Raw genomic sequence first — 11,710 nt, forward strand, 5'->3', positions numbered from 1 at the left:
GTTCGCATTGCCCTCCCTTAGTTGTCGGATGACGCTGGTAGCCTGTTCAAACGAGGCTTTCATTTCATCCTGCAACCTCGCCCAGCCGGAGATCTGATCCATCTGGCAATGGACGATCGCATGCATGCTCCTATAAGAGTCTCGCTTGCCTGAGAGACATTTTCCCAGGCCGCCACGGCGCGGGAGGACATCTCTGCTGCATTCGCGGTATGGTGCGACATCTCTGCTGCTTCCGCGGCGTGGCCAGACCAGTCCGCTGCACCGACGGCGCGGCGGGACCTCCGTGCTGCTTCGGTGGCGCGATGGAACCTCTGTCCTGCTACGGCCGCGCATCGGAACATGTCGGCTTCTTTCGGGCGAGGCGGGACATATCTCGTGCTTCCGCTTCCATGCTCGCCTCTTCCTGGTAGTAATATCTCGACCCAGAACTCATGCGGGTCATGGTAGACGGTAGATGCAAGGGAACGACGATGAATGACTTGTTTTGTTTTTGTGGATGAGGATTTGAGGAGGAATGTGCAGTCATCTTGGAGTAGGTAGTATTTATAACCGAGTACTAATACGCTCCTAAGTGGGAAACTGTTTAGGTTTTGATCGGTGTGAACAGGTTTTGATCAGCGTGAATAGTAATTATAAATGTGAAGGGAAGCAAGTTCAAAATTTCTTGATGGTTCATATTTCGAAGTGCGGTACGATTCCCGGAAGGTGTAAACTGGGCACGCATTCTCGGTCGCGTATGTGGCGTTTGCACCATAGGGTGCACCGCAATAGGCGATGTCAGCACACGTCTTGTTCCATCAAACGTGCACGCTTGTTATTACCATCGAGCACGCTTCTTTGAATTAGAATGTGTGCCCGTCTAGCGCACACCCGTTGATCTATCTAACTATTTCCGTTTGTTGTGGCTAATCGCAAACAGTTCATCCGTGTGAAGTGTATGCCGTCAATCGCAGACACCTTGATCTGGCTGACCATTTCTGTTGTGTTGCCTAATTGCAAACAGTTCATCCGTCTGAAGTGTATGCCGTCAATCGCAGACACCTTGATTTGGCTAACCATTTCCGTTGTGCTTCCTAATCACAAATAGTTAATCTGAGTGAACTGTATGCCGTATATTGCACACACCTTCATCTGGCTGCCCGTTTCTGTTCTTCCGCCTCATCGCAAACAGTTCATTGAACTGAACCATATGCCCCGCATCGCACATGCAACTAAAATCTGAACCGTGTTTGAATTATCCTCCATCACTAATGCTTTGCATCTTTTTTGAAGGTTTTTTACATCACCATTTGTGATTAATGCATCGCACACAGTTTCATCGAAGGGTCTCTGATCGTAGTGTCGCGTTAGCAGCATCATGCAGTAGTGTTGCTATGACTTTGCTATGCTTAATGCTTGTCATTAGGGCCCGAGTGCCATGATTTCAGATGTGAACCCTTTATGTTTTCACGAATGTATTTGAGCTCTTGATCCTATCTTGTAAGTTGTATGCACCTAGTACGTGTTATGATCTGCATACCCAAGGTGACAATAATTGGGATTCTTTCCGGTGATTATCGTAGTTTGAGGAGTTCATGTATTCACTATGTGGTAATGCTTTGTTCCGGTTCTCTATTAAAAGGAGGCCTTAATATCCCTTAGATTTCCTTATGGACTCTGCTGCCATGGGAGGCTAGGATAAAAGATGGCATGCAAGTTCTTATTATAAGCATGTATCACTATATACGGAATACATGCCTACATTACATTGATGAGTTGGAGCTATTGTGTATCGCTCTAGGTTGTGACTGTTATATGATGAATATCATCCAACAAAAATATCCATCACTGATCCAATGCCTATGTTTTTCTCATATTTGTTCTCGCTAAGTTACTTTCGTTGTTGCTACTGTTACAATCACTACAAAACTACTATTGTTATTGTTCCTGTTACTATTATTACTGTGCTACTAAACACTAGCTGCAGAAATATAATTTCCCAGGTGTGGTTGAATTGACAACTCAACTGCTAAGGCTCATAAATATTTTTTGGCTTGTCGAATCAAAAAATTTGGGTGAAATACTACCCTCGAAGACTGTAGCGACCCCCTATACTTGTGTCTTATCAATGTTCCCTTTGATTCATGATACTTTACAAACCGAGAGATGCAAATCGATATCCTCTTTAGTCATACACATGCTCATTATACCGTTGCCCTCATTACCAGTTTTGTTCTTCTTTCTCGTTGAATTGTTCTGGCATCCCCGTGACTTAGTCACGTGTGTCTGGCTAGACGATGATTGATGTCATCATACCGAGAGGGCCCTAAGAATATCTCTCCATCATCGGAGGAGCAAATCCCACTCTCGAGCTATCTAGTCACTTGTCAAGCTTCCTGATGAACTTGTAAGATGTCGTTATGATCATCGTGTTATAGATGGCGTTTGAGCAACCCCAAAGTTCATCATACGGTAGGAAGTGACTATGATACTCTCATGGTATGAGGAACTAAAGTCACATGTTAACTCTCCATGTTATAACAATTGATTTCAGACAATATTATCTCAAAGTATAACAAGCAAGTCTGGGTCGATTCAACATGATCATTCTTCTAATGTCATACTCTAAATGTTATTTTAGGACTATTGTTACACTTTTAATGATTTCCTAAGATCCGAAAAACATGATCACCAACAACACTTGAGCTATTCTTAGCGGCAAGACTAGGAACCTATTCTTTACCGTTTGTCATTCCACATGTGCATATGAGTTTTCCACGGAATCACATATTCCAGGATCATAGAAGTTATAGCATGAAATATAAACTCTTACTTATGGAAATGGAAAGGTAATAATACAATATTATTGCCCGTGGGGCATATTTCCAACGGAGCCAACCCTTTGAGCCATCATCATCTCTTAAAGTAAATATAGTATGTACAATAAAGATCCATGAAGATATACACTATTGATGTGCGTAATTATGTTGATTCATTACCGTTGACATTATCTCTGAGATAAATAAGTTGAGAAGCTAAACACATGCTAAACTTTGTATCTTCCTTGTGTCCATTTTTTACCGCGTATCGTGGGGCATAACACCCCACGGATCCTCATTTATTAAGGCAAACAGTGTACAAATATACATGCCCTAGACCAAACAAGAGAAAACTATGTTCAAAAGGTAAGGAAAACAACACTTGCCTCAAGGACGCAAGAATGATACCCACCTAATTAGATCATCTCTGGATTTAGGCTTGATCCTATGAGCTAGTAGAGAGCTATCATGAACAAAAGCTCCTCTCCATCTATTGAAACCAAGCCTTTCATTCCTAAAAACTCTGGCATTCCTCATAGTCCAAATATTTCAGCAAGCAGTGCAAACCACTTTATAAAAAGGCTTGGCAAAACTTCTCCTTGCAGCCAGAACCACATCCCTCATATCTGCACCCGGGGCCAATCAATATGTAGGTAACACCAAACCATGTAACTTACATTATAGTATAAGAACAAATGGTCCCTGTCCTCCCTAGTGTGGGTGGAACAAAGCACACAAGAAGTTGAATCAAGGACATTCCAGTGCCCTCTTTCCACCATGTCTTGTGTATTTAACCAATCCATCACTAACATCCATGCAAAAACCATGATTTTCATAGTACAACTGGAAGCCCAAATTCAATTCAAAAGGGGGCTAGAGACAATGGGCTTGTGGACATGAGTGTAATATCTCTTTGTTGTGTAAATCTTGCCACCATCCCTCCACAGTCAAGAGTTCTCCATAGCCTCATTTGGCTCCATATTATCGATGCAATGTTTGATTATTTGCATCTCCTAATAGGCCTGATTAGAGAAAGTTAAGTGGAACAAGGAATCTAATTTTTGGCAATCCAAAAAATCCCTGACTAAATCCAGTGGGTTAAGGGCATAGGAGAACAACCTCACGAATCTCTGATGCCATGGGGCAATTGAGTTTCCAACCTGCCAGGTGCCAGCAGTCAGACCAAAAAAGAACAGAGTCACCTTTATTAACCTGAACAAAGGTGACAAATCTAGACTTTTCCATGAGCTTGAAGTTGTCCCTCCACCAAAAAGATCCATAAATAGAAGTTTCATGAGGAACCCCATTGTGATAATAAGTAGTCCAGATCAGTTGCACCCATGGTACATCCATCTTGTTGTAAATCTTGTTTACATGCTTCATCAATAGGGCCTCATTTTGCACAACCAGATTCAGGATACCCAAGCCACCCTTATTTTTAGGCCTACATACCAGCTCCTAGACAGCAAGGGAAGGAGCAAAATCCTGTCTATTTTTCCTTGTCCAGTTGAATCATTTTTTTCTAAAAATTTGCTCCTGTGTGCTAGCCAATTTTTAAAGACTAAGAGATAATTAAGCATGTGATATTTGTTCGTCAACAACTTTGACAAAGACCCTTTTGGAAAAATAAGACTAATGCAATTGTTTAATGACTGGGAACAATGTTTGCTACACTCAAGAAACTTTTAGTTGTTATTAAATTATTCCATGTAAAGGGTATCATGACCTCCTCATAGGAACTTTTGTAAGAAGGGATTGATGTTTATAATCCCTCCATTCCAAAATGTAGTGCCTATAGATTTCTTGGAAAGTCAAGCTTTGTAAACTTTGACCATGTTTATAGAGAAAACTATTTATATCTACAATACTAAATATATAAAATATGAAACTACGTTTTAGGATGAACCTAATAATATATGTTTGGCATTTCAGATGTAAATATATTTCTCCACAAATTTGGTCAAAGTTTTTGAGGTTTGACTTCTCAAAAAATCTACATGTACTACATTATATAACGGAGGGAGTAATGTTTAGTCATGAAAGTAAATAGTGATGATTTCAAGTATGTATTCTTTATTATCGGCTTCTCACTTCATAAACCTATTGTCAAGTTTATCAAGCTCGGCATTCACTTGGGGACAAGTGAGGTTAAGCTTGGTGGACCTCATACGTCCATTTTGTATCACTATTTCTTACTATAAATTTCTATGGATCAATCCTAATGCATTTCCCTTTCAATTTCCATGACCTACTGGAGGAGGGGGTTATCGGAAATTTGCAGAAAAGGAGCAAAATAAGGACAAGTGAAGGAAAGTATTTTCCAAAGATCCAAAAATTCCAAGAAAAATATGGCAATTATTTTCACGTCTGAACAAGACAGGGGTGTTGAGCCTACCTTGAAGGGGCTATGGGGTGCATGCAGCATGCGCACTCGGCCATCCCCGATCGTATGGTTTGCATGCGTGGGGCCCAAAAGAGACCCCCACCAGATATGGTTCCCATTGATACTATATTACCCTAAAACCATGTCATGGATTTTACAGGAATTTTTCACTGCCATCTACGAGGCAGCAGAGCACTTTTTGCTCCCGAAGGGTTGTTTCTCTGAAATCCTTTCCCTCTGAAAGGGGGAATTTGAAGCATTCGACATCACTAACGCGTTGTTTATCGTGGGGATCAACATCATCATTAGCACCCTCTTGACTGTCATCCATCTCCAACCTTAGTTTGCAATCTATGAACTATTACCTTAGAGCCTTTACTGAGATAACTTCACTATCCGTAGTAGATGCTTAGAAGTTTTGTTTGTGAAAGATGTATATGTTCAGATTGCTAATTATAATTTCATCTTCATTGATAATGGTCCATATGATGTCATGTGAGTAGTTCGTTACGTTCCTGATGACATGGGATAAACCTTGTTGCTACTTGTGAAGTGGAATATAATTCAATGTTTTGATATTGTGTTGTGGTGTAATTCTCTAGTGGTGATATGCGAATGTTGGTTGTGTATTACTTCACTGTTAAGAGCATCTCCAACAGAACATGGTAGCGCGGCACACTAAAAAAGTTTTGCAGCACTGAAATAATGTTTTTGCGTGTGGGAGGTTTACCAGACGCACAAAAACACGACGCCAAACCCCACGGCCCCACATGCAGGAGCCTGCACGCACAAGCCGGCGCCCCAAATCTGCAGCCCGGCAGCCCGCGTGCGCTAAAGTTATAGCTTCGTTTTTGTGCACGCTCTATTTTACAGCTTCTATTGGAGCACTGCTTTTGGTCGCGCGTGCTATATAAGCATCTTCTCCACAGCGCGGCTTATGTATCACGTCTGTTGGAGATGCTCTAAGAGCCTAGAGGAGAGCATTGCGTGATTACTTTATCTATAATGGGTGGTTGGGGTGACAAAATTACCTAACCTTAAGTTTATGAATTATTGCATGAGGGGTTTGTTGGAATCCCGAAGTTTATTTTTATGGTCAGTTGCTATCTTAATTATTCCCTTGAATTTTCAGATTCTTTCATAGAGGGTATAACTATAAGTATGTTTTTTCAAGTAAGAACAACACATTATTGTAGGTTCCACCGCAAAACAAATTTTAAAAGCAATGAATGTTAACTATTGATTCGAATCTAGAGTCCATGATATGCTGATGTGGGGTCCCCATCGGGGTAGGCGTCCCTCGATCTGATGGGTAGGGGAGAAAAAGTGAAAGCTTTGCACCTCGATGCCGATGTCGGCGATGCTTGTGGGTGTCGCTCTCCTCTTGAGCCACCGCCTGACTCTCTCTCTCTCTCTCTCTACACTTTCCAGTGAAACCTTTCATCCGCTTCGGCTCGCATGACGGTGGCGGCACTTCGCTTTGTGTCCCTCTTGGGGCCGTTGTCAATGAGGGGCAATCCCTCAAGAGTGACGGCGTATGTTCTGTGCTTTATCTTGACCGCATGCGTGAGGCGTTTAGTGGTGCACAATTGCACATTTTTAGCGTGTTTTTGCTTGTTTTGTAGTGTATTTTCTTTGACCAGCTCTGAAGGATTTCGTTGATATTTTGTACCATCTCCGTGTCAAAATATAAAATGTTTTTGTACGCTAGACGGAGGTAGTATCATTTTGCCATATGGCTTTATTAGTATAAAGTGAGGCGTATGCCTGTTTGGACAAACTCCAATGTACGCCTAATAGTCATTCGCAGTTACGGAGAAACTCCAAGGTACGCCCAATGCCGAGAGTGGTTCTTCCTAGGACGGGCTACACAGCACCCTTTATCGCCACCGTACAAGCTGCACCCAGGTGCATGTGGATGTGTGCAGAACACGCTTAATCATCTAGCACCTCTACTGTTCACGCTTCAACTTTGTCTCTCAGCTCTGGACATGCATGCAGAACACAGTCTCCCTCTACTCACTTTTTTCTCTGTCGCACATGCATGCACAAAGCTCTCTCTCCTCGTGTTCACTCTTATCAAAACAGTCTGACATGCATGCTCAACACAATCTCTCTCTTCTCATGTTTTCTCTCTTTGTCAGCAATCTCACATGCATGCACGAAGCGCGCGCTCTCTGTCTCCTCACTCTCTTTTGAAGAAACTACTAACATGCATAGCTAAGTCCGGGCTATACCCTTTTTTTCATAAAAAGGAAAGAGTACAGATGTCCTGAATAGAAGAAGCGAGAATAGGAAGATATTTTATTTGTTTAGTCAGTGCATTGGAGGAATAGTAGAGATAGGAGGGGAGGTCCACGCTGGACATTGAACAGTTCCACAAGATTTTTAAATAGGCTGAAAGATTCTTCGGCTATCGCCAACAACGTCACGAGAGGAACAGTGACATCTGCTGCCAGTGAACAGTGGACCCTATGGACTAGCATGCATGACAGAAACGACATGACATCTCCTACTAATCATCTACAAAACATGCCACAAAGACTGATGAGCTGCACATATCACGAGGCAAACTGACGGTCTAGATAGTAGGTATCATGTAGCTCGGCCTATGCAAGAACTTTGCGCGCCCAATGGCCATGCGAAGTTACAAGGTAAACAAAAACCATGTGTGAATACCAGTATTATCTCTGCAGTTTATGTAAATCTGTAACTATGGCCGCAGGCATTGCAAAACGGGTTTCTTTGGGATCAAAAGAAGTTGAAAGGAGGCAAGTTTTGCTGCAACCAAGGTCCTATATTCGCTCTTCTAATTTTCTATCAGCTCAGAAGCTTGGATCATTTGTACAGTGGCATTGGGCTTGAGACTTATTGCTGCTTCCGAGTTCACCTCATACTCTTCAGAATCCTGAGGTTGAAGCGGGTGAGAAAATACAAGTCAAGATCAGATGTGACGCAGAATGGCAAGAGCTATTGTTGCTATTTTCGGTAAGGTGATTCTTTTTCCTGAAATAATAAAGTATAGAAAAGCTACCTTTGCTTATGTAGATGAGAGAGGGCCTTCAAGCAAAGTCATGTGTGATGCAATACACAGGCTACCCTTTGAACCTGGAGGGTTGCACTTGCGCCATGTGAGGGCATGGAAGTTTCTTTACACTGATGGTCCAACGCAAGGTTTTGGATCCCAAGCGAGCCTTTTTTCTCGAGGGGCACCGAAATTCACGGTTCCCACGATAACCACGAAATACCGGAAAAAAATCGGACGAAATTCAAAATCAAATTTTGAATTCAAATATTTCAAAGTTGATATAGATAAACTTTTAACTCTATGATATCACAGTGTTTCTCCTAGTGTAGTGGCTGAACACACGCACCCACCGATGCCGCTTGGTCAGATATTTCGAGTTCGACTCCTACGTCTCCAGAATTTTTCAACTCTATTAGTTTTTTACTTTCGCATTCTAAAAAAGAAAGAAAAAGTGTGGAAGGTAAGACTCGAACCCGCAACCTGCAGCTCAGAAGCCTGGATCATTTGTACAGTGGCATTGGGCTTGAGACTTATTGCTACTTCCGAGTTCACCTCATACTCTTCAGAATCCTAAGGTTGAAGCGGGTGAGAAAATACAAGTCAAGATCAGATGTGACGCAGAATGGCAAGAGCTATTGTTGCTATTTTCGGTAAGGTGATTCTTTTTCCTGAAATAATAAAGTATAGAAAAGCTACCTTTGCTTATGTAGATGAGAGAGGGCCTTCAAGCAAAGTCATGTGTGATGCAATACACAGGCTACCCTTTGAACCTGGAGGGTTGCACTTGCGCCATGTGAGGGCATGGAAGTTTCTTTACACTGATGGTCCAACGCAAGGTTTTGGATCCCAAGCGAGCCTTTTTTCTCGAGGGGCACCGAAATTCACGGTTCCCACGATAACCACGAAATACCGGAAAAAAATCGGACGAAATTCAAAATCAAATTTTGAATTCAAATATTTCAAAGTTGATATAGATAAACTTTTAACTCTATGATATCACAGTGTTTCTCCTAGTGTAGTGGCTGAACACACGCACCCACCGATGCCGCTTGGTCAGATATTTCGAGTTCGACTCCTACGGCTCCAGAATTTTTCAACTCTATTAGTTTTTTACTTTCGCATTCTAAAAAAGAAAGAAAAAGTGTGGAAGGTAAGACTCGAACCCGCTGTTGCTACATGAGAGATGCCGCTTATTTAACAGCAGAGTGATCGTTTGAATTCAAATTTCAAAAAAACTCGAATTATTTTGCTTGGTATGAGTGTTTTCCGTGGGGTAGCGGTAAACGCAGTAACCGCTCGGGATCGCGAAATTTCGAGCGGTACCCAAAACAATGGTCCAACGGCACCTGCAACCGCGACTGCGCCTCCGAAACTGGAAATTTGCGATCTTGATGGATCAAAATGTAAGCTTTTGAATGCAAGATGAACACCCAATAACTCGAGTGGCAAACAAACAACAATACACAAGATTCTCATGGTCAGTTGTCAACTATGATCTGATCTTCTGCAAGGAAAAGAAAAATACCAACATACCTATTTTGCACACGAACGAAAGACCGACTTACAACCGCGGTTTGGATTGGATGAACTTGATTTTCACTCTATGCCAGCCAGATTCTCCAGAGACAAGAGCGCGGACGCGATACATAACAAGCGCAATGCTAACTAGCAGTTGCAGAAACATTGTGCTAGCTAGATAATCGCTAATTCTTTTAATGAAGTGATGAGAAAAAAGAAATAACTGGTCAGTTGCACAACAATTTGAACTCCTGCAGATACATGCCAGAATAAAATTTTCCCGACGGGTGGTTAGTAGATATTACAAGAAGAGAGTGCCAAGGTATACTTCCTGAATGAGAAACTAGCAAACACCATTCATCCGGCACAAAATATGGTCTTACCACAGGTGCCTGTAGAAAGGAAGAAAGAAACAGATGACAAAGCATAAGTTGTCCATAGTCATCAGGAAGGCAGAAGAGAGAGCTTCAGTCGCGAGTTTAGTTTCTGCTAGATTTATCAGAAACAATTAAAACTGGCTTGGAACTGGCTGTACCTCTTTGCATGAAGGAGCTTCAGGAGCAGCACCTTTGTTGAGGAGTCTGACCCAGGTGAGGGTGGTGTCGACGTGGCTGACGAGAGGGAAAAGCTGGAGGTAGAAGGTGATCTCACCCTGCACCTCGCGGAGCTCGTCGGCGTGGCGCGCCCCCAAGAAGCACCGGTAGAGGTATCTGCGGCCCTGGCAGGACCTGACGAGCAGCAGCGCGCGCCGGAGCGTCTCCTCGAGCTGCTCCATCGGGTTCCTCGTCTCCGGCTGCTGCATGAGCTGCGCGGCGTGGAGCTGGTGCAGCAGGTCTCCGATCATCTTGGCGCGGCGCGCGAGCTGCAGGCAGGTGGCTCTGTTCCTCCGGACCGTCTGCGCCGCATCGGCGATCATCTTGATGATCCCGTATGCGTCCACTCCTGCAAACTGCGCAACCATGGCAGCCTGACCAACTAGAGCCATTGCTTATCTTGCTTTGGTTCAGGATCGATCTTGGAGCAGATCCAGTGTTCCAATCCAAGAGAAGGAGGAGGAGGAGGATGTGTTCACTCTGGGTCAGGGAGAGCAAGATCCAACTAGCTGCTCATAAAAAGGCCGCCCGCGATATATGGTGTACAAGTGACGACGATGACTTTGACTAGCGTGGGCAATATATGCTCCTACCGTTCAATTATTTGATTTTTCAATCATACGTACCTCCATTATTGACATTTGGACAGAGATAGCTTAAGGTGAGTCCAAAGTTGGGCAGGTTCCCGGAAACTTCAGGCTTCTAGTTTGAATGATTCGTCAGAAATGAGACTGAGCAAGGGCTACGGCAGGCCGTCCGGCGTGACACGAGCAATTGTTCCAGGTTTGAATCTTTCTCTTCTGCTATATGAGCAGCATTTAAAGATTGAAGTGCTACTTGACGAACTTACTGAGAACCTTCCCATCCTCTGTGACCTCCATATTCATACCTGTTGGAGCCGGAGGCCATGATAAAAACCTCACCATGAACAGGCTTTCGCTACGCTTTATAGATAAAACAATCATCACGTCTATACAACAAGTTTAAGTACAGGCAAAATAAATATAGGTCTGCTGGGGGATATAGCTCAAATATGCCCAAATAAAAATAAAAATAAAATAATGGCCGGCAGATCAACGGCTAGGGGCCGAAGTAAGGTGGCGTCCTGCTTAACCGATCTCTGTCCAGCTCGGTTGGACTAATCAAAGAATGTACTCATCTTTAGACTGGTAGAGGTGACATCGTACCGGAGGAAACTCTGAATGACTCATTCATCCCGACGGTGGGGACGACCAGGGTCGCCGTTCTTCTAGGCGTCGTCGAGGTCCCTGCCCTCCATCCTAACCCCATGCCCGGGTGAAAACCCTAAATCTCCTTAGATTGGGTGGCGGCGGCACTGCGTGTGTCGTGTCCTTTTTGGAGGCGCCGCCTGTGGCGTTTGGGTGCTCGG

General features: G+C 43.4%; 1 protein-coding gene across 5 annotated transcripts; it reads right to left on the reverse strand.

The window, feature by feature from the left end:
• Window positions 1–7,740: 7,740 nt before the first annotated feature.
• LOC125551331 (cell number regulator 13-like) lies at window positions 7,741–10,874 on the reverse strand. Of its 5 annotated transcripts, none has more exons than XM_048714520.1 (5): window positions 10,263–10,874; window positions 8,906–10,119; window positions 8,690–8,779; window positions 8,216–8,594; window positions 7,741–8,089 (listed from the first exon to the last, which is right to left on the reverse strand). In XM_048714520.1, the coding sequence occupies exons 1-2, from the start codon at window positions 10,710–10,712 to the stop codon at window positions 9,955–9,957; spliced, it is 615 nt and encodes a 204-aa protein (XP_048570477.1). In that variant the 5' UTR covers window positions 10,713–10,874; the 3' UTR covers window positions 7,741–8,089; window positions 8,216–8,594; window positions 8,690–8,779; window positions 8,906–9,954. The 5 variants fall into 5 exon arrangements, with proteins under 5 accessions (XP_048570477.1, XP_048570479.1, XP_048570476.1 ...); XM_048714522.1 differs by having other exon boundaries at window positions 8,216–8,600; XM_048714519.1 differs by having other exon boundaries at window positions 8,683–8,779.
• Between the last annotated feature and the right edge of the window lie 836 nt (window positions 10,875–11,710).

Source organism: Triticum urartu, chromosome 4 (genome assembly GCF_003073215.2).
Source record: "Triticum urartu cultivar G1812 chromosome 4, Tu2.1, whole genome shotgun sequence".
NCBI classification, from domain to species: domain Eukaryota; kingdom Viridiplantae; phylum Streptophyta; class Magnoliopsida; order Poales; family Poaceae; genus Triticum; species Triticum urartu.

What these genes read in the sequence shown, in the direction of transcription:
- LOC125551331 (XM_048714520.1), bottom strand. Translation starts at nt 10,712, where the DNA reads ATGGCTCTAGTTGGTCAGGCTGCCATGGTTGCGCAGTTTGCAGGAGTG. An exon ending in AAGCTCCTTCATGCAAAGAG is followed by an intron (nt 10,120 to 10,262) that starts GTACAGCCAGTT and finishes TCCTTTCTACAG; the next exon opens with GCACCTGTGGTAAGACCATA.